General features: G+C 39.6%; 1 protein-coding gene and 1 long non-coding RNA gene across 2 annotated transcripts in view; both read right to left on the bottom strand.

Moving 5' to 3' along the window:
* The window catches only part of LOC147795816 (uncharacterized), a 46,170-nt gene extending 22,662 nt beyond the window's left edge, over positions 1-23,508 (bottom strand). The window contains exons 1-8 of the mRNA XM_087130406.1: positions 23,311-23,508; positions 22,800-22,907; positions 20,852-21,175; positions 20,111-20,458; positions 19,663-19,983; positions 19,108-19,461; positions 18,389-18,568; positions 14,317-18,146 (exon numbers count right to left, since the gene is read on the bottom strand). Of these exons, the coding sequence (XP_086986532.1) occupies positions 14,878-18,146; positions 18,389-18,568; positions 19,108-19,461; positions 19,663-19,983; positions 20,111-20,458; positions 20,852-21,175; positions 22,800-22,893 (4,890 nt within the window). The 5' untranslated portion in view covers positions 22,894-22,907; positions 23,311-23,508 and the 3' untranslated portion in view covers positions 14,317-14,877. The remainder of the gene's footprint in view (positions 1-14,316; positions 18,147-18,388; positions 18,569-19,107; positions 19,462-19,662; positions 19,984-20,110; positions 20,459-20,851; positions 21,176-22,799; positions 22,908-23,310) is intronic.
* Positions 1,925-4,512, bottom strand: LOC110975455 (uncharacterized). Its single transcript, XR_015423540.1, has 3 exons — positions 4,365-4,512; positions 3,341-3,859; positions 1,925-2,952 (listed from the first exon to the last, which is right to left on the bottom strand). It is a non-coding gene; the product is annotated as an uncharacterized LOC110975455 (long non-coding RNA).

Below are 23,508 nucleotides of genomic sequence, written 5' to 3'. Positions count from 1 at the left end.
CGTCCCTTCAACATGAATAGCCTGAAATTCTAACTCTTGAAATCACATTAATACCCTTTAGTGAATGATCGCATGTTTTTACTACATTATTCACACTAATGATCGAAGTTGTGCAAATGCTGTTTCAGTAGGTATACAACTGCAAACGTAGGTAGCTAATATAGGTAAACATCACAGATACTAAAACGGTGCAACAGTGATATATATGTGGAACAATTATGCTAATCCATGGGCCAAATAGAGGTGTCCACACTCGTTATATACTAGATGTGAAAATGTTTTAGCAAGGAAATTAGTAGAATTTCTCACAGCGAAAAATAAATGTTTGTTCACAAAGGCGGACTATTCTCTTTAATTATCGCCTGTATCAAGCCAGGAATACAGCGTTCATGCATCTGCAACCTGTCCACCGTTTTCCTCCTTGTGATATCGTTTCATGTCTGATAAACATCCTTTATTCTCACTGAGCGTAACAGCTGATTTATCTGTGTTGAGTCTTATGGATACCACACAAAATCTAGCCATTAATTGCATGTTTATGATATTGAATATAAAAATTGAATATGGTTTGTGATGTGATATTGTAAAGTAATAATGTCAATAACAGTCCCCCCATTAAAATAGTAAACGTATGGTGGTGACGACAGGAAAATTGTGGGTAATAAAAATCCGAGAAATGTCACATGTTTCGCTTGAAACTACACGCACATCTACACATTTATATTAATAGTATCCTCTTTCTAATATTCATATCAGATAAACTTGGCTTTAATTTTTGTACAGTCAAACATTTCTATTCTCTGATCAAATATAACAGGCGGTGGTTAGTATGAATCGTGCTATTAAAAAAAAACAACCCGCAGTTTATTTCTCTTTGGTTTAATCCTGATCATAGTTTCCTTATCGTACATCGTACCGTGCAAGGGACCGCCAATGATCTTTGAAGATGATTAAATCGTTAGAAAAAAGTATAGATATAAAAAAAGACAATTACTTGATAAAATTGCCCTTTAGTCAAGATTTTTAGGAAAACTCTATATTATCTGATTACCAAACTATAGACGTCAAATTTCAATATCTGCACTATCAAAATATAAAAACAAAATAATTATTAAAAAAATCACCGGTTAACATTTTAGAAATTAAAAAAATATAATTTCCTTCCTTCTAGAATATTATCGTAGAAACCAGGAGGAATTGTTCAGAGCAAATGAAGGCCAGATGACGAATACTAAATAATGACAACGCAAATTACCTTTTTCAAGGGAATTTAGTCTGTCAAATGAAAATACAGCGTAACAGGTCCATGATACCAAAGCATGAATAACTCCACTTACACACGCTTTTCTACTCGGAATTTGTGGATGACGGGTCGGGGAGTCAGGTTTGCATAGTACGTCTTTACACGCCTTTCACCTCTACGGCCCCGGTTCGGTTCCCGGCTTTGTCCACATGTGGATTGGTGTTTTCAGTCCCTACCCGATTTTGTGGAGTTACCCAAAATATTTTCCTGGGGTTTTCCTCCCACCACTGAAACTCTAGCTACACTGACTAATTAAGGCACTTTTGAGGAATCCTTGGTTTCATTACCAGACTTTAATAATTAAGCATGACCTATCCGTATCAGAAATAACCAGAATTTTCCTTAATGACAAGGTTGTAACCTTTCCCTGTGCCTCAACCGCCTGGTTCGAACATTCCAAATACTACTTATTAACCATGTGTATATCTTGACGAATAATATCGATACATACAGAAAAAACAATGAGTTTCATGGTGTACAGAAGTCTGCAATTTTTAGCTTTTAATTCCATTTATCATTTAATTGTTTTTGTAAGCGTATGGGGCAGTTGGCCCTCAATTCCCATCTGCAGGTGAGATTTCTGTATTAACACCTACAAGTTGCTATGTACAAACATTGATTCGCTTTAATTGTTCTTTTGGTTGAGCTCGTTCGTAAATTTCTAATTGTTGATTTAATTTTTGTAACAAGTTTTTTTTTATGATCTTTGGTAAAGCGCCTAGAACGTCAATGTAGACTGAATTGGCGCAACCTCTCATTATCATCTATTAGCTATTATTTATTCTTGACATCTTTTACTGAGTTTTGTGATGAACCCCGTTTACTGGAAATGATCGGGTCTGTCACTGCTGAGAATCAATTCTGGTTATCAAAATTCGGAAAGTCTTTATCATCAGCAGCCCTATTGATCAATAAGCCCCCTTTAGTTTTGTTTTATTTCCAGGAAGTCATTGCTACGTAATGCAAACATTTTTGTTTGATATTTTTCCTCTTTGTGAAAACAGTAGCAGTTTAAATGCCATGAAATATATTTTACATGTGCATGTTAGTTGAATTCAATGCAGTGTTCTCCTAAGTATAAAGCTGACGAAAATGCAAATGATTATAGAATGTTAGAGAGTTCATTCTGGACAATACCTTTGACTCTGCAGCAGTTCCACAGGAATCTTTCGGAAAGTACTCCTGTGCCTTATCCGCAGTGTCGATGGATTCATCATCATCCACGTTGACTCGGGAACTTTGAGGCCTCAGGCCTGTTGTCGTTGAAGCCGTGGAATTATCACTGTGGTCCTTGGAGCCCTCGGTGAATCGCCCATTGCTTTAATTCCCCAATGTTTACAGTTATATGTAACACAATCCATAATTCCAATTGTTTAACTGTAATGCAACTTTCAAGTTTGTAAAACCTCCCAAAGTATATTCCAGTCTCCTCTTGCATGAGACGTATAATGGTTTGAAACAATGGAAAAGTAGGCAGCACTGACCCATCTTTGGGACACTCATGTATTCTTCAATCCGTTGGCCGGAATGTGACAGTGGTTTAAACTTCCTCCATTTCACAATGCAAACACCTGCCACGATGATCATGGCAATGAAACTGCACAGAGTTACCATGAGAACAACGCTGAAAGGCTCTGATTTGTCAACAGCTGCAAAACCAAAATATGAATCTCTGTAAAACCACCGACAACCCACAACCTCATACTCGACACGGATGCGGTTGCACCTTAGAGTTATTATTTTTAAAAATCGTCCGGCTCTGATAATTTTAAAAGCAGAACAATAGTTTTGGGCACTCTTTTAATCAAAGAGACGTCAAATGTTTCTTTACGATAAATGTGCAGCGTACCTTGGTGGAGGCACGTTATTTGTACACTTGATTAACTTCTGATTTGATCAGTGTCTATCTAATCATTGATACAGTTGGCAAGACCCGAGGTCTGCCGAATCGAAGCAATTTGTTTATTCCTAAAACACAGCTATATGTAGACACAGTGCCTGTCGGATAAGTGAACTGGAGCTTTGCCAGTAAATTACCTTTGGATACCAAATCTTGGTATGATCTGACGACCACGTCACCATCGGGAAAGACATGACACTAGTATCTGACTTCACTGTCTTGAGAGCAATTGTTAAGGACAAGGGAACCTTCATAGGTTATGCCGAAGCATCCCTTGTCTCCAAGATCAGATATGTTCCTGGTTCCATCTGGTAGACTCAGCTTACCAACAACAGTAGTTGTCTTTTCGTGAGGTTTGCCGTATGACCACAAGACAATGGCTCTAGTGGTCAAGGAAATGTTCAATGTGGCTGGACTGATTTGATCAGTGTCTATCTAATCATTGATACAGTTGGTAAGACCCGAGGTCTGCCGAATCGAAGCAACAACAGTAGTTGTCTTTTCGTGAGGTTTGCCGTATGACCACAAGACAATGGCTCTAGTGGTCAAGGAAATGTTCAATGTGGCTGGGCAGGTAAGTGTCAATTTTCTATCGAGTCCAAATGTGCTCGTGTTACCTCTTATCGCCTCACCATCGTCCAGTGGAAATTGGTCACCTGAATATATGAGAAGAAAAGAAAAGCTTTAATAGTTTTCAAACAGCTAATAAATTTCTTTGTTACGAACTTGTTAGTGGATCATGGTAAGCTGAGTGGCTACGGTAAATTACCAACAGCTGATAAACCTAGTCTTATTTCACAGAATTTGTGAAGGTTCAAATAGCTTCTCTCTTAACATTACCTGCAGTGGTCAGGTCAAAATTTACCTTCGGCCTAGATCATCTTCCTGGGTCAGCCTAAAGGGTCACCTTGGTCAACTGGAAACGACCCTTGTGGGTTAAAATCACTAGGAAATCTAACACGTGGCAGGTCAGAAGAACGGTCCATTGGAAATTGCCACTGAAAGTGGCCTACCTCTGGAGACTTCATGCAACTCTTTCCATGGTCCTACTGAAGAGGCTAGGTTTTTTACACAAGACGGTGGGTCTTATAAATGGTTTTATAGCGTGCTTGATATTTTAACATCTTCAACACAACCCAAAAATGAGTGCACATTACCTACCTATAAGATGAACATCAATTTCCTCCACATTCTCATTATCCATGGGAGAACATTTGTACCTTCCACCGTGGACATCGGCGGCTGAGACGAATTCAAGACCAAAAGCAATGGCAAGATTAAATCCTGTGGATTTAATTCCTTCCTTTAATTCCGTTTTTATAACAGCAGTTTGCTCAGTTTTTATTTCATCAGGTTATATTCTTGAGTCGTGTAATGGTGAATGTGTCATATTTGCATAATGGAAAGAGTGAATTCCCTGCCATTGCACACAATTAGCATTAATTCATGGGAATGGTTGCGAAATAGCATTGTTGGGAACCATACAGCACTGCTGCGAGAGATCGAAGTTGAAAGTTCACGCTGTATAAACAAAGTTTTTAAAAGCACTGATCGCCGCTTTGCATTCCTTCATAAGTGTTATCTGTGCTAGATTTAGTTGACGACAGTTTCATGTACATGCATATATTATCTAGTGTCTTAATGTTTGCCGGAGGTTTTTACAATTTGGAATGAGCTTTCTTGGACATGTTGCTTCCCTCTGCCGTGAGGAACCTGTAGCAGAGGCGTGACTCTTTATGTATCCCAACGAAAATACCGTACATCGTTGGTACAAAAAAAGTACTTCGTGCAATGCAATTCTGTATTGAACAGCAACTAACCTGGTTTGTACTGAAAAAAGCTCCTGAAATGTGCAGGCTAACAGGCTGAAATGAAACCAAGTAAACATGTGCATTAATAGAAATCGAAACAGTTTCATTTAATCAAACTATGAGAGTAAAAACAAAAGCAATATCAGTGATGGAAATGTGATTAAATCTTTTATAAACAGAACTGTCAAAATAAATATGTACAGATGTACATGAAATATACCTCCAGGCTCATTGATTTGATGTGATCACTGTCGCATTCGAATTGCTTGAATTAAAAAAAAATAATAGCTAACAATAAAGTATTGCTTCCTCGTATACCTGCCTCTCTGCACGAAGCTGTAAAACTGTATAAACATCAGGCAGAAATGGCTACACCTGCAGGTATACGTCTTCAGTCTTTGCCTTTGCCTCGTTTTATGTCAGGGATCGACCGTATCAACAATTTGATATTCAACTAGGAAGCGTACGGTAATTTCAGACAGCGATAAACATGTTTTAACCTCGAAGGGTCATGTCCTCAGGAGGTTGCCGGACGAGTTAGCTGACAATGACAATGAAGAGAACCCAAGCAGTCACGGTATCATGGATGGATTGTGACATTTCTGATGTTTCCAACATGTTTATAAGAATTTTCGCCGATTCAGAACGTGCTCTTGTAAAGAAGAAAGCCGGCAGTAAAATGCATCACAGCAGTATTTCTTATCTGACTCCTGTGTCTGTTTTATATATAAGAGATATTTTACAATATTTAAAATATTGCCAAATCGCTCAATTCTAAAGATTGTGGTTTCAACTCTTGAAAATATGCATGACCATCTGAACACGACAAGTTGAGTAGTTTAGATAGTAAGAAAACGAAAAATTAGATTTACGTAACTGATTTTTCTTGGATTTTCGGGAAAAAACGCAGTCTCTTAACCATTTATAGTGGCAGACCAAGATTCTCGGTCATACATTCATACACTGAGTCATTCAAAGTTTTTGATGAATCTGGCGATCAATCCTTAGCTAAGGTTTTAGTGAACCGGGTGGCGATCAATCATCCCCTTGTGTAAGATTCTGGTAGGATTGTGCTCACTGCACAAGGGTAGCACACATTTAAACTGCCTCTGTTTGGCTTAATTCAACCCAAGTCTACTTCGGTGATAATTTATCTCGTGCTTTGAAGAAATATCGGCTGAAGATTTTCATTTTGTTCCTCAACAAAATCAGTATAACGGGTATATTGCGCATGCGTGATCATGTTGTGAAAATGAGCAGTAGAAAGTTGAAGGTAGGTTTGTTGATGCGTCATCATGTTTCACAGCCTAAAATAACTTGCCGTTTTAGAAAATTAAAGGGAAGGAATTCAAAATTGACTGATATTAACTGACGTGGACAAACGTAGCTGACTCGGAGACGAGGAATACGCTAACGGCATACAACACAACACAACGGGTTTAAAGGCGGGATAACGCTTTAGTATACACAAAGGGAAAATTTGTAAAAGCCGAGTTCCAAATGGGAGCATTGTGATTCATGAAATGGAAGCTTCGTATGATTAAATGCATAATGTGACCCGGTACATCGTAATCAGGAATAAGTCGCTGATGCCATTTTATGTAATGGCTGAGTTAAGTGGGGTTGTTGGAAAATGTTGAAAAAATTAATGTGGCGGTTTCTATGTATTTTGAAAGTGTATATATGACAGGTCACTCTCAACACACGTCTGATGTGTGCCATTTAAAAGCTAATGAAATCCTCTTTCTAATCATGTGCATATCTCAAAAGGTCAAAGTTTGCGACTTATTCCTGACTACAATGTACCGGGTCACATATATTATGTTAAAGGTTCTTTAACCAATTGCGCCCCCTCCCCATCTCCCTCTTTAGATAAATCCATTTTTCCACAGAAACTTTCTTTAAGAGATTTTTAATGCTGCTTTAAAAGCTACTCAATTCATTGTACATTTGCCTGAAGTTGTTATAGAAGGCCTACTTTCTCGATCTCCCCAACATTTCTTCAGCTGGTTGGATAATACACCGGGCCAGCCAACATAATCATTGAGATGTAGCTTTGCATCATGTCTTTGGCCGCGGTCCAAAGACAGTGAAACAGCTTGATCGGGGAAGATAGTTTAGGGACCTCGTTTGCGCACTGACAGTCAGCCAATCAGCAGTTTGTATCAACGTTACCAACGCTATTCAAACTAAATCGGCAATCCCAATAACCGAAAAAAAAACGACGCAGGAAATATCACTTATTTCAAATGCATGTCACAATGGCTATGTCCTAATGCCATCCTCCGGATTGCTGATGTTCACGTGACAATTAAATTTTGCTAAAGAGGAATTTTGCTTGCATTTAATGCAACCAAGGCCTTGAATCCTTGATACAAAGAATATAGCCTGAGGTGGAAAAAGTAGGAAAACAGGTTGCGTCCCATCCAAATAAGCCTGTGGGTTTATTTTCGCATATTTTCGGACAGGGGCTGAGTATAGTTTAATAAAGGTCTGCGTGAGGGAAAAACGTGAGATTAAAATCAACATCTCCGTGACGAAAATACATCTTGAAGCGATACTGTAGGTTTGTTGATTTTTAGTTGGAAAGTGAAGTCGTATGTGGAAAACGAAGAGGGTATTAAAAATGTTTTAAAACTTTCCTCAGGGGACTGCATTATTCGCAGAATGTTATGTCAGATGTGCAATGCTAGGTGTTTAATTAGGTCATTCATCCCAGGTTCTTTTGTATAATTATTCAGCTGTCAACTGAGAATTATGCTTAATGGGTGCTGTGGTACACCCCGACTCCTATAGACCTCTACACTAATAAATTCATTCAATATAAGTGGAATTTTAAGTTCTCTGTAAAAAGACTTTAAAATCTTGATTTTTCCTGTGCGCCGGCGAGATTGTCGCTTCTAGTACGGTCCCTTCCATCGTTTGTAGTTTTAACTAAATCGTTAGTGTTCTCGGATCCAACCTGTGCATATGTGAAAACTGATGTTCAATCTACCTCCATGGTGCAATGTACATGTACAGGTACTATGTATCCATTCGATTTGCCTCTCTACACTTGGGAAATCTGAAGAAATAGATATCTTTCTCTTTGGAATCAACACTCTTTGGCTTGTACAACCCCACGGCAAACACAACGAGTGGATACAATTTCTTTTGATAGTACTCCCAAACTATGACTAGCTAGTTCAATGGTAGCTATGTACACGGACGTACAGTATACGTGTACATTGAACATCGATCAGTCCGTGTTTTTACAAAATGCACAGGTTAGCTCCAAGAACACTAACGATGTAGTTTATACCACTTATGATGGAAGAGGGCCACACTAAGAAGCAACGATCTCGTGCACGCAGGAAAAATTACAGTTTAAAAATTTTTTACCACAGCACTATAAATTCCAATTCAATCAGAAACTATTAGCAAAAACGATTTGATTGGATTTTCTGAAGAAAAAAAATGAACAAAGTCAGAAAACCGGAGAGAAAATTACCATCAAACTCGCACCCTTGTACATTTTCAATGGCCGGCTCACACTTCTTGCCACCAAGGCCGTTTGTGCGCATGCGTGCATAATAATGAATTTAGTGAAAAGGTCTATTCTTCATCACCTCGCTCGGGCCTTGGGTTCCCAAAGAACGTGTTTGACAATATACATGTACGTTTGCATTCATGGTTTGTGTAAATAAACACAAAGATTGCATTGCTGTATTGTAAACATTGGCCGTGTATTTAGACGTGACCCCTGACCCTCGTCGTACTAGACTGGCCTTATTGCTGCTGCCGTTGCAGTGCCATGACCCTGGATCGCACTCATTTTGAAATATTATTATCATTGTAGCCCCAGTAGTAACCAGTATTATTTTCATATTGATACCCGCACTTCTAATTTAAAGGGACAATGGAATAGAATTTTTTATTAAATGTTACTACCCCCATCGCACCTTTTAAATTCATCTAACCCAGTTCTGAATTATTGTTTTTATATTATTAACCCATTTTTTGTTGCTTTCATGTTTTTTATGCGAATGTGAATTTCCATATCCATGAGCAAAACTATGGGTCACCCCAGGCGGTGAATCTGTGTGTAATTTATGCGCAAAGAATTTCTAAATCTTTTGAACAATGCTATCGTAGATTTCATTTCCTTTGGCGATTTATAGTTGTGGAAGTATAATGAAAATAAGCCAGCAAGCAGAAATGTTTTCAATTTATAACAAATTTGGAGTTCCCAGTTTGACCATGAATATGTGCATAATAAACAGTGTCTTCACTGGTCCTCGGTTTACATCTAGGCAAAAGCTTCGTCACTTGTCCGGAAATTCTTGGTTAATTTTGAATGTAAAGTGGATGTTGCAGTTCACCTTACTCGAAATAAGATTCCACAAAGTCTTTATACATTGTAGAAGAGTTCAGATATGCTTCTGAGAAAACTTCATTGCATTTCAGTTATTCTTGAGAATGACATTGGTGTATGTTGTGCCAAGGGGTAAATATCGTTATACCAATACTGGAAGAAGGCTATACACTCATGGTTCCCTCTGGATGCTGTTTTACATCAAGGATGTCTAACATTAGGGCCTACAATACACAATACAGGCACAGTAATCTACAGTGTTACTGCTGTATAAAAGAACAAAGGAAAAAAATCTTTTTTTCTTGGCCGCATGATCATATTGCAGGTTTTATTGCAAGCGACAAGAAATTAATACACATTTGAAGCATGTTATCAATCTCCAGCTCTTCCTTTCAAAAATAAATTTCAATCGTTCGTAATTTCGATACACTGACAGTCTTAGCATTTAATTAATGAGTGAGCTTCTTTCAGGCTCAGTTGAAGGCAAGCTTTAGGGAAAATATTATTTGAAATGTGTATTTCATGTAGAAGCAAATCACATATGACGTTGCTCTCATTTCGTTAAAATGTAATAAACGTAATAATTCACGAAATCGGCAAAACCGTGGACACTATTTTGTAAAACAAGTATTTATAAAACCAACCAAAACTTCAAAAGTCCCGACCTGGTCGGTGTGGCACAATGAAACGCTTCAGGATAAAATGCCAATATATTGTCAACATGAAAATTCGACATTGAGAGGAGACCGTATGATGCAAAAGAAAAGAGAATTTGTACAATTTGAAAATTCTTACAGGAATAGTCCAAGACATCGATGTACAAGCAATAAGTATGCATACGTACATGTGCTTAACGTGTACCAACGCAGTCGTTGACACATGGATAATTGTGGCAAGAAATATATGAAGCAGACAAAGAGAATAACATTTTAAAAATCAAAGAAGTGTTCTCGACACCAAATAAATCTAAGTTTATACATGTACTGTGAACATCTCTACTTACAGAGCTCAAGGAGACTAATCAAATATCAATTTTATCAAACAGATTCCAAACAGCCAAAGCTCGCCACTATTCTCTTCAACAGTGCTATGTCATACAAAGTCAAATGTTCGTGATTGAATACAGAATAAATGTACCATTTTGAAATGTTCGTGCAATATTTAAAATTACGTTTGAAATTATATTTATACAATTGAACATTTGTTTGTAGCGCATTAAATATTCATATTTATGATCAAAATTGAACTCTTTTATGCACCAGCAAACTCAGTCAGGCAATCTTACTCACTGTAATGACTGCACAATAATTAAATGGTTTAAAAGTTTACGTATCTTGGACCAATATAATCTGTTCCGTCAGGAGCTGAGTAAAAAGTCCACAAACTTGTTTTTATTTGGTGTTATGCTTTGCAAGAATGTTTCATCCTCGAGAATTGCTAAATTCTCTAAATCAAAACAGCTACATTAGTCATAACGAAAAGCAAACGTGTCAAGGAAGGATTATTTTCAATTAACGCTTGTATAAAGTCAGAATATTGACACACAGCAGGATCACAGCGCTTCTGTTTGTTAATCTGTCCACTGTTTCTCTCCTTGAATATCTTTTGAAGTATGATAAACATCCAGCGGCGTAACTCTATGCAGGAAATGGGGGGTTGGGAAAGGTGAGGGGGGCGACTTGCCCGGCCATTCAAATTTGAAAAGCGGGGGGAGGGGGCAGGGTACCATACGATATATTATGGTCGATGTTCATGATTCTTATGTACATCTGTAGTAAAAATTCAGAATTGTATATTCATGGCTTTAAAAAGTTTTCTCTTTTTGAGTGATGATAAGTGCTTTTAGTAGTTGAAAGTCTGAAAATATCTGTTCATTACCGGTGTATGCGTATTTCAATTCCTAATAGTGTCCTTTCTATTACCCCTGCCAGGATTACCGAATTAAAAGTTAGTGGGCTGTGATTGTTGCTCAATATACAATAAACTGTTCAATTTAAAGCACACGCTTTGATTCAGTTCAGTCAATATTACATGTACACAATTCTTACGTTAAAGTTACAGTTACAGTCACTTCGTGACTTCAAAACTTTTTTCGCCACACTTTGAAAAGGAATTACAGCCCCAACCTTGCTCTATATTTTTGTTTGTGTCACTGCAAAATAATCATATGACTCCGTTCTAAAAGATTAATGCGTATATGGATACCACGACTCTGATGAAAAACTGCAAATATCAGGCAAACTGTACAGTAAAATTAAGCCCAAGACCTCGATCTGATTTACCATCAACAATTATTCCACCAAATATGTTTCAGCGGATTTAGGAAATTGGATATAGCAGGTGGCACGAAAAACTACTTTTGTCAGAGTATTTTTCAACCATGCCGGGCAATATTTTTTTTTCCGTAGGGGGGTTAGTCAAAATAACATGAGTTATCTATGAGGCCTACTTCTTAATCAACTGAACTCCAATGACTCAGCATACGTACCGCCTGTACACACATACAGTACCTGTGTGTACCGTGACTGCAACCCGATCACTTGAAGTTTTATCCTGTGAATGTTTCGTATTATATGCTGAGAAAAGAATATAATCAGGTTTAAACAATAACTTTATTGGTTACATTTTGGATAGTTGCAAAACGCGTACTTTCTCTTGAAATTTAGTGCCCTCACCAGTTTCTGAATAGTTTATATATGCACATGATCAAGTTCGACTCCTGGGTATATGATCCAATTTTGACACTCACAAAGTCGGTAGAAAGATTTTTAACAATTGTGCATATCAGAAAAAGTCCGATTTGAAGAGTACAGCATGCATGAATTCTTAAGCCGATCCTTGACAACAGCTTCCACTACAGGGAGCACTTCATTAAATGCAAATGGTATTGGAGCGTGATGGAGTTTGTCTATACGTGTCCTTTGCTGTAGCATATACATGTAGATGTAGCACTTGGACCAATATAATCTGTTCCGTCAGGAGCTGAGTAAAAAGTCCACAAACTTGTTTTTATTTGGTGTTATGCTTTGCAAGAATGTTTCATCCTCGAGAATTGCTAAATTCTCTAAATCAAAACAGCTACATTAGTCATAACGAAAAGCAAACGTGTCAAGGAAGGATTATTTTCAATTAACGCTTGTATAAAGTCAGAATATTGACACACAGCAGGATCACAGCGCTTCTGTTTGTTAATCTGTCCACTGTTTCTCTCCTTGAATATCTTTTGAAGTATGATAAACATCCAGCGGCGTAACTCTATGCAGGAAATGGGGGGTTGGGAAAGGTGAGGGGGGCGACTTGCCCGGCCATTCAAATTTGAAAAGCGGGGGGAGGGGGCAGGGTACCATACGATATATTATGGTCGATGTTCATGATTCTTATGTACATCTGTAGTAAAAATTCAGAATTGTATATTCATGGCTTTAAAAAGTTTTCTCTTTTTGAGTGATGATAAGTGCTTTTAGTAGTTGAAAGTCTGAAAATATCTGTTCATTACCGGTGTATGCGTATTTCAATTCCTAATAGTGTCCTTTCTATTACCCCTGCCAGGATTACCGAATTAAAAGTTAGTGGGCTGTGATTGTTGCTCAATATACAATAAACTGTTCAATTTAAAGCACACGCTTTGATTCAGTTCAGTCAATATTACATGTACACAATTCTTACGTTAAAGTTACAGTTACAGTCACTTCGTGACTTCAAAACTTTTTTCGCCACACTTTGAAAAGGAATTACAGCCCCAACCTTGCTCTATATTTTTGTTTGTGTCACTGCAAAATAATCATATGACTCCGTTCTAAAAGATTAATGCGTATATGGATACCACGACTCTGATGAAAAACTGCAAATATCAGGCAAACTGTACAGTAAAATTAAGCCCAAGACCTCGATCTGATTTACCATCAACAATTATTCCACCAAATATGTTTCAGCGGATTTAGGAAATTGGATATAGCAGGTGGCACGAAAAACTACTTTTGTCAGAGTATTTTTCAACCATGCCGGGCAATATTTTTTTTTCCGTAGGGGGGTTAGTCAAAATAACATGAGTTATCTATGAGGCCTACTTCTTAATCAACTGAACTCCAATGACTCAGCATACGTACCGCCTGTACACACATACAGTACCTGTGTGTACCGTGACTGCAACCCGATCACTTGAAGTTTTATCCTGTGAATGTTTCGTATTATATGCTGAGAAAAGAATATAATCAGGTTTAAACAATAACTTTATTGGTTACATTTTGGATAGTTGCAAAACGCGTACTTTCTCTTGAAATTTAGTGCCCTCACCAGTTTCTGAATAGTTTATATATGCACATGATCAAGTTCGACTCCTGGGTATATGATCCAATTTTGACACTCACAAAGTCGGTAGAAAGATTTTTAACAATTGTGCATATCAGAAAAAGTCCGATTTGAAGAGTACAGCATGCATGAATTCTTAAGCCGATCCTTGACAACAGCTTCCACTACAGGGAGCACTTCATTAAATGCAAATGGTATTGGAGCGTGATGGAGTTTGTCTATACGTGTCCTTTGCTGTAGCATATACATGTAGATGTAGCACTAAACCCCGGCCAGATCTTTTTGCTGCCACTGCCGCTATCCCTGCCGATCCCGCATCGGCCTCATCGGGGGAAGACTTGCTATGGACGTGGGCTACTACCTTTATGATCTTCGTTCGCGAAGCCAAGCCAAGAAACACTTTACATACACACACATCATGTATACCATTCACAGTGTACTGCAACCGAGTGAAAGATCACTTAAGTTTACTAATACAGGCAAAGAGATGATGCATAACTGAATTTTTAGTATTTCATGATAGTTGATTTTCTGACATGAATAATACTGGATGCTAGCTGTTTGCGTTCATCAAAATTGCGCCAGCAGAATGATCGGAAAGGTGTGATCATCGGATCACGGTCACGGTTCACACACACACACACCTCCCCATAAACTGTGCATAGGCGGAATGTGCTGGGTCAACGGAGTTCAGTTGAGCAATATGGCCTCGTGAATAATTCATGTATTTTGACTCACCCACTGCTGGGCATCCCGACGAGAGAACTGTCTATCGAAAGAGCATAACTGTCGCCCTGACTTGCGCCTTAGTCGTTCCATCGACCGCTGCATTGTTTGCCATAACATTGCTGTTGTTGCTTTGCTTTGTTTGGGTGTCGCCTGTCTTGCCAATTGTGTTACTTGTGCAGTCTGCAGCTGGATGGGCGGATTCGTTTTCCATTTTTTGTCCAGTAGCAGTCTTGCCAACAGTGTCTCCCTGTGTGTCTACAACCGGATCGCCAACGCCGTCTGTCGGTGTTTTCCCAGTGGCACTACCACCGACTGATTCTCCTGTGTCTGTCCCGCCATTGGAAGAGCCGCTTGCCACTCTTTGCCCTACGGTGTTTCACTACCTGCCTCCTCTTTGGTTTCGTCCGCCTTTTTGGCGGCATCATTTGGCGTGCTTAAGTCAACGGTAGTCTCACTTTGTTTTACTGTATTTTCAAATCCTTTCTTCTTTTTCGGCTTCGTCCTCTGCGCTGTTTACCATGTTTTGCATGGCAGTGTCACCTTGTGCTTTCTGTTTGGTGTCTGAGTCGCCTCTGCCACTTGTTCCTTTAAGTCCTAAGTCAGTCCCAAGTTGTTTCAACTGTAGACCGAACCCTTTCTTTTTGGGAAGTTTCAAAGACGCCAATCTTTCTTTTACTGCTTCCATGTTTTTGATTGAGAGGACTTTGCGATTTGGCAGGATCTTTTCAGTTGTCATATTTTTCACAAACCCTTGCAGGATATCCTCTTGTATGTTTTCGTTCTGATTAGTAGCAGAAAGATGAAAACGTTTGACAAAATTAAAATACTTTAAACTGTCCGAAAAAAATCCCAGCAATTTCTCAGCAGGTGATCCATGCAGCAGATACAGTGTCTCCAGTTTTCCCCAAGGCCGTCCTTTATTCTTGTCCATTTCCTTCTTGACTTCATCGAACCCAGCGATAGTTACTTTGTACAGAGACAGTCGAAGGTCAGACAACTTTAGGCAATCACGTAGAGGCAGATTTGTTACCGCTACGAAGGCTCTGTCATCAAACAGCTTATTCAGACGAAGATCCAACTTCTTCAGGTTCTTGAGTTGGTGTGCACCTTTCGCAAAATCACAAATCGCGTCAGAACTGAAAATAGTCCCAACAAGAACGAGACTTTCAAGCATTTCAAGACGAGGAAGGTAACGAGCTAAGTCTCTCGACGCACCCGAAGTGTGGCACTCACCACCCTGTGACTCAACAAGCTCTTGCAGACACATCGACTGCACCGTGTGAAGAACACTGCCATCAGACTGCTCAGCGGGAAACGTAGGCATGTCTGGGTTTGTAGATTCTATTCTCTCACGCAGGCTTTTGAGTAAAGCCAGTTCCTTCGTACCGTCATTTACCTCATACGATGCAACATCCACATCAGATGACTGACGATTTTTATCGTCACAGTTCTCATCTCCATTTGTTGAGGTGGTGTCTTCAGGTGATAGTTCTGTTGGAAGTGATTCGTCATTCCCTGTGTCAGAATGTCTTGCAGGTACCTCGGGGTCTCGTTGTTTACTTCCCGTCTGTGCTTCCAGGGACCGGTATTTATCAGGTCCGGATTGGTTAACTTCAGCAACGGGTTTGTTTTCTTGATCAGTCTGAAGGGTGGTCGTGACCAAAGAGGTTTCTTTGTCCGTCTGCATGTCTGCTTGTTTGTTTACTTTTTCTTTGGATTTAGAGGATGTAATACATTCTTGAATCTCCGACCACTCATTTTTACCAATTCGGAACAACTCCACAGACGTTGCATTCAGCTTGCTGCCATTTTCTGGTGTTGCATGCTCGAAGAGGTACGCCAACAATCTCAGCTTGTAACTCGAGATTCCAATTAAGCGAACCCTTCCTTCTCTGAAGACCCCCTTAAGTTTTTTGTTTATGGCTCCCTTACACTTCCCTTCGAAATTTGCCTGCAGGAACACTTCTACGAGCTTCTGCAATCGCGGTGCTACTTGTAACGGACTACCTCGGTTGGGTCTAGCTTGCTCCCCTTCGATCATTTTTGCCAAATGTTTGACAACGGTATCCCTGTCAAATTGTTTGTACTGGAGGGCAAAGTGCAAAATATAGGCAAACCTTTCCATGTATTGTCGTTCACCAATACTTGCAATTACAAATAATTCGTTCACTCTATTAACAGACTGGGCCAAGAACATAGCAACACACAAATCATGGAGAATCTCCAAGACAAAACAATACCTATCATCTTGAGGTTCATTCAATGGAGTTAACTCCGCTGTCGGCTGCAATTCTTGATCGGTTTCACTGTGACGCTTTTGCAGGCAACAAAGGCACCCCTTCCTTACCTCTACTTCTGACACTTGCAATAAAACAGCCTCCGTAGTTTGCTGTATAGAATCGTTCTTGGATTCAACTTTCAAGTGACAAAGAAGTCCGATTTGACTTGCAACTTTTAGAACTTCTTCTCCCTTTTCAGACGATTTTAAGAACTCTTCTTTGTCAAAGTCTGTAAGAGTTTTAAAACTTTCGACCAGTCTTGGATGAGCCATCCTACCAAGTTCTGCAAGTACGTTAAGCTGATCTTTGATTAACTGATCGAGCTGGTCTCCCTGAGTTATTGCAACTCGGGTATCATTTCCTTTAGCATGAGCATTTTTGTCAAACAAGCATTTGACCAATCTAATAATCAAATCAGCCATGGTAACGTCAGGTTTAAAGGCATCTCCCTTTGTCCAGATCGACATCTGACAAAGAGCTGTCAGTACAGCCGGAAGGCTTGAAATGACCGGTGGAAGAATGTCTTCCTTTAAGTATTTGTGAAGGTTTCGTTTCTTTTTAGGGCTTTGCGTCTGGGCAGTTTCCGCCTTTTCTTCAGTGGGTGTGGCCTTCTCTTGTCTAAGAGGAACGGATTCTTCCCGCTCTTGTGACTCTGATTGTTTATTTTGCGGGACATCAACGGAACCCGGTTCTTTGGTTTTAGTTTTTTCCGGTTTGTGCTCAGGGGTAGCTTCGTTTCTTTCGTCAACAGTATCCAACACGGCATTAACATAATCAATGGCACTTTTGAGCGTAAACCCAATAATTGTGACATGGCGCATGTTATGTTTTTTTGACGCAACCTCGGCAAGCTCTGCTTGTCTTGTGGTCAACACTAACTGACAGTCAAGAAGGTCTTGGTGTGTCAGTATTTCCATGACGCTGTCAATGTCTTCTTTGTCATTGCAACCGTCGATCAAAATTGCCAGTTTGCTTTTGTCTTTTGAGTAGTAATTATCAATGGATACTGCGGAAATGTTTGCGTATCTTTGAAGCATGTTTTCAACAACTGCTTCGCCGATTGATCTGGCACGAATAAATGTTTTGGCAGTGAACAGAAAAACCATCCTGTCGGAACCAAAAACGGCATGTTCCCTTCCATTGGCCCAGTCATACAGTAACCTGTACAGACAGGTAGTCTTACCACTTCCTGCCCTGCCCTGTACGATAACATGCTCATTTGCCAATTCTGAAATGCCATCACTGAAGATATGCGACTCTGAATCTAACTGATATTTTATGCAACTACCTCCAACGTAGGCGTTGATGAAAATCCTCAAGGGTTGGTAAACTGTATCTATTGGTGCAGAGCATGCGAGATCGCCGTCAGTCCACGGTGTGACAGGAATCGTGCCGAACTTCTTGATCACAAAACTTTTGACCTTGGTGGCAAGCGTCTTCACGTCCAACTCTTTGATAGAATCTGTGAAAAATTTAAGTATGAATTGTCAACTCATATCACTTGCATGCCACGATAAAAGAACCGGACCAGTGTTATACTGTAATGTTTATCGAAAACACTCCAAACATGTCAGCGTAAATTAGTCTGAACTATAATGGCTGTAAATCAAGATGTACGAAATTACCTCAGGAATTTGAATATGTCAAACACTGGGAAATGGATCACCGGGTTGCTGCAAATGATCATCTTATTACGTCACTTACCTTGCTTGTCAAGTCTTTTGTAGTCACCTCTCTCCTTGTCATCTTTGTGATGCAGTGACTTGGAGCGTTGCCTCCAGGTAAGGAAAACAATGATAGCAAGAGCAGCAACCAGGAAGATGACTAGAATGATGGCCGGAGTAATGACGAGGGCGAGGGATGTTTCAAATTCACCGTCTGACACTGAGATGTAAAAAGTAAACGCAAACACCTTGTGGGAACACTCATATTGACGGATTGTTCAGCATGATTCTGCTGGAGATTATAATTTAATTAAACATCTGTACACCTCAGTTTCAGGAAACCGTTTGTTGCAATATGCCAGTATTCAAACCGAAAAGCGAGGTTGGGGCAGTAACGTTTCCGACGTCTCAAAATAAACTGTTCTTTGCAAAAAGAAACTATCAGTTGATTATCTCTCTCAGTGGTGTTCGTCGGTGTTTCTTTAATTATTTAAAGTTAAAAAAATATATACTTGTAAAAATGTTTGTTCTGTGAAACCTTTTTTTGGTTTATTTAGGCAGTATTTCTAAAGGAAATGCTTACCTTCCTATAAACAATTTCTTTTTGATAATTGTACTTCTGGACGTTCGTATAATTTTGACAGACACATGGTGCCAGCATTTGATACACACGGAAGGCGGGTGCCCCCCCCCCTGCAAAGCGATAGCTATATGCCCTCTAGGTGTGTGACCTACAGTGAATATTACAGTGAATTTTACCTGCAACCAAAATGTATGACCTGATCAGATCGCCATTTGCAGGGAAGGCGTGGCACCAGTATCTGACGTCACCATCTTGGGAACAGTTGTTCAGCAGCAGAGATCCTTCCGTTGATATATCGAGACAACTGTTGTCTTTAAAACTGTCCATCGTGTGAGAACCATCTGGTAGATTGAATGTACCAATCACCGTGGTTGACCGATCGTCCGGTAATCCAAAGGACCAAACCAAAGTGGCCCTTGTCGTAGAGATGTCTGAGAGAGCTGGGCATTGAAGAGTGATTCTCGTCTCAGGTTTAAAGGTCACCCGGTCGCCTTCTATAGCACTGCCGTTGTCCAGTGGGAACTGATCTCCTGCCACGAAATGAGAAAAGGAGAAAAATTAAAGACGCAAAAATGCCGCACAAAGAAAGTGAGAAACAAAGCCAACTGGGACGAAAGACCCAGCTGAAGAAAAAAATCCTTCGCTTTAAGCATTTTAAAAATATCCTTGCAACTGTGAGCCCAAAGCTCTAAAACGTGACTTTAAAGAGGCGATCAAATCTCCTGCTATACCTATCACTCGGACTTCAATTACTGTCTTGCTTCTTTCTCCCACGCTACACTGATATTCTCCGGCGTGGTTATCATCAGCTGATTGAATAACCAGACCAAAGTCACTCGCTAGATCAAATGCAGGACTAGAGTCAATGACACCAGTCGACAAGTTATAGATGACTACTTGTCGGTCTGAGTTGTCGAGCTTAATCCACTCAACCACACAGGCAGTGACACCGGCTGTCCAACTGATGCAAGGGAGTACTTGCTTCATGTCCTTTCGGAGGTAGTAAGATATCTCAGACGCCTTCAAGGCATTGTTGTCGCGCGGCTGCTCATCTGTGTTAAAGAAAGAGTAAAATACAGAATACAGTAGTACAGTCGATGAATTACATTTGTAAGGATGACGGGTCAATTCAGAATTCAACTAAACTAGACCATATCTTTGGTTAGTTAACTGCACTACCTGATATATTTACATCGTTGACACAATTTCTCAGAGTCCCACCTGACTGGAATACATGACACCAGTATCGCTGGTTATCATGTACATCAGTCAGGGAGTTAACTGTAAGTGAAGCATCGCTACCAATGCTGTAATCAGCGCCATGTTGGATCTGCAGGGTGGTGCCATCAGAGAAACGTGCACCAATGATCTCTGTATCTGTAGTGACGCCCTCTCCCATTGACCAATACACTACGGATGGTGCGTCGGCTGACTGTGACGCGCACTGACACGGTAGCGTCTTTCTGCGTCCTCGCAGGAAACTTGTCGTAAAATTTGCCTCGCTTGTGGTGGCTGGGAAGGACTCCCCTGGAAGCGAAGTCGAAAAGATAAATGCTGTGGAATGCACAAACATATATGTTTCAAAATCCAATGAGAGAGGCAGTACTGCTGATGCATTCCATTTACATATAACCTTAAATTTAAATTACATATAGAGATTTTTCAAAGCTTTTCAATTGATAAGATTCCCTGTATAAAGTGCAGTGAAATGCTGCCTGAATAACCACAATACTGGATTCTAAAGATTCATAAGTATTGTACGAAGCCAACTTAAAATGTCCCAAATGATCGTTGAACAAAATACCCTTTTTAAGCCTGCTAATAGTAATTTGGTACAAAATCTTCAGCGATTCAGATGAAATAGTTTATTTATGAATTGTTTATTTAACATCGACAAACACTGGAATATGGCCAACTTACCAAGAACTCGAATGTCGATCTCTTTTGTTCTGTCAATAGTGTCTTGTGGTATGACTTGACAAATGTATCTTCCTTCGTCACCCTCCTGTACACCCTTAATAACGAGGCTGAAACCAGACGCCCCAAACGCGTACCTCTCACTCTCTGGATGGTCTTCGTTGCGCTTGTGAGTGATCAGCGTTTGGCGATCAGTCTCGGGAGTGTCCTTCCTGAACCAAATAACTCGAGTAACAGCCTCGCCTTCTCGGAAGGACAGGCAGGGGACTTGGTGCCACGTGCCCTGCTGAACGTTGAATGCGCCAAAAGCATTGTGGGTATTGTTCACTGGAACACAGAAAAAAACCGAGAAGGCATGCTTCTGTCAATCCAATCTTTAAATCTAATTTAAAAACAAAAGGCGTATCCGGGTGTTGTGTACAAAATACACTGGAAAATCAATCTTTAATAAAAGTCATAGCTGTGACTATGAAGGATTTCTTGAAGCGAAGTAAAGTCTGACGTCAACAGGCGAGCTTTAACACGGTATTACGACTAGTCTCCCCTAAAGAACCATTTCTTCAAAGGAAAATATTCGTACATTCCAGGCAGTTAAAAAAGACCAAAAAAGTACTAAAACAATAAAATCACAGGGTAGGCTGCGATCTTGTACTGTGGGGACTATAGTTAGAAAACTGAAGACGCCAATCCCTGAGAAACTTTATCAGCAATAGTCCTCTTTGAAAGGATGGGACTTTTCAGTACAAACAAAAGAGCTATCCCCATTTTTCTACAATCCATAAAATTGTGACCAAAATTGTGTACACAAGCCTCAGGTGAGTCACCACATGAGAGCCTCATCCTGGCCTCCCGTTTTGACCAGTGGGTAGCCATTTTGTAATGAACGTACGTCCCAAAACAGGGTGTCGTAAATGACAGTCAGAGTCAGCTGGTCATCTGATATGGTGATCTAAAATTATATTGCACAACTGTAAACTTGTCGACATGAAATATGCATTCTCGCTTGTACAGTAACTAGTGGTATACACTGTGGGCTAGCTGATGCTTTTATTTTTTATGTCCTGTGCCCAAATTTAGAATGTTAGAAATTAGAATTTGCCTAACACAGGCACTCAACACTGGCCCTGGGCCGTTTTCCGGAAAAAGAAGAAGAAGAAAACAAAACCGATTTTCCTCAGTATGTTTTAGAGCCCATGTCTTACATTCACTGCGTGCAATGGTCAAGTGTACAAACTCTGTTTTGCAATGCAATTTTTAAGGCCTTGCATACAATAATACTTGTAACAGTATGGTAAAGACTTTACACATGACATCCATGTATTTTGAAACAGCACAATGAAAGTTATTTGATTTCGTGAAAATATTTAAAGGTAACTTATGAATCGAAATAAGTGAGTAACACTTTTCCATACTTTTAAATCTCCTAATCTCCTAACTGTAAAAGTGACATTGCCATTTGGATTGATATGCCCATTTTGATATTTCAATAAGGTCCACTAAAGTGCTGTGTTTGGAATATTCTGGATCACCAATTCAAACTGGAACAAAACACCAGAGAGCTGCTTTTTTTGCTCGTTTTATAACATACTTCCTGTAAACACAAGCACTTTGTGATTAAAATAGACGGTATTAATTTTGGATCATTTTTGAGCGCCACACTGTACACTGAACAATAGATAATACTCAGGCAGACTTTACCCCACACGTGAACATGAATACGCCTCCTCAAAAGAATTCTGCATCGGTTGTGTGGGATAAATATTTCGCTGAAGATAAAGCTACAACAGGAGGTCATGTTGGTATTAATATTATGTCATTCAAAGTAAATGGAAAAGGGAAATTAAATGTTGTGCCTGGATTCACTGCAGGTTAAAAAAAAACATAAAAATGGCACGAGTGAAATAGCATTCCCTCTTATATTTATTTACAAATCACACAGAAAAGCTCTCACCTGAGGTTTTTGGGCATATATTTCCTGTTGCAGAACACAGTCCGAGAGTGAAGAGAACAACTGTTGTGTACATTGCTCGACCTTTAGGTGCCATGAGTGAGCACCTCCCTGAAGAGTGGAAAACAATAAATATCTCCCCTTAATTTGTCAGCGAGGTCCATACATTTGCGACTTGGTTAAACATCAATCACTCAGACCACACTCCGAGTTCCTGACATTAATTGGATTTGGATAAACCCCACCACTTCGTGTAATCCCTTTGCCAACAGGAAGGGACCATGTCAAGGGCTGGTTTCCTTTTAAGATTGATTCCCTCTGCAGGAATTGACAATTTCAGGTTATTAGCCCGACAAAAGGCAAGAAATCGTGCAATAACGAGTCTAAACACCTGAGCAGAATGATTCTTTTTGGAGGAAGAATATTGCAATATCTTTTTCTGCCTTGCATACATTTTAATAACCTGCAATCTGCTACAATCATTGTTATCAAATACGACCAGCCTCAAACTCACCGTGTAAACACCTTATCTCGTCAAATGTTGAATAGTTCTATCCAATTTGTTAAGAAAATTCCAAGGTTGGAAATTAGAGATCGGTACCCCAAGCACTCAGAGTAAGAATTTCATCCCATTCGGCAATTTAAAGCAATATAGGGAAGAAATTTTATGATTTCATCTCCAAATTACGCTACAGTAATGCAATTCAGTGTG

The sequence above is a fragment of the Acanthaster planci genome, linkage group LG20 (assembly GCF_054643075.1).
Source record: "Acanthaster planci isolate LZ-2023a linkage group LG20, COTS_SCS, whole genome shotgun sequence".
NCBI lineage: Eukaryota > Metazoa > Echinodermata > Asteroidea > Valvatida > Acanthasteridae > Acanthaster > Acanthaster planci.
Note: the sequence above shows the minus strand (reverse complement) of the source record. Positions and strands in the feature narration are given on the sequence as shown.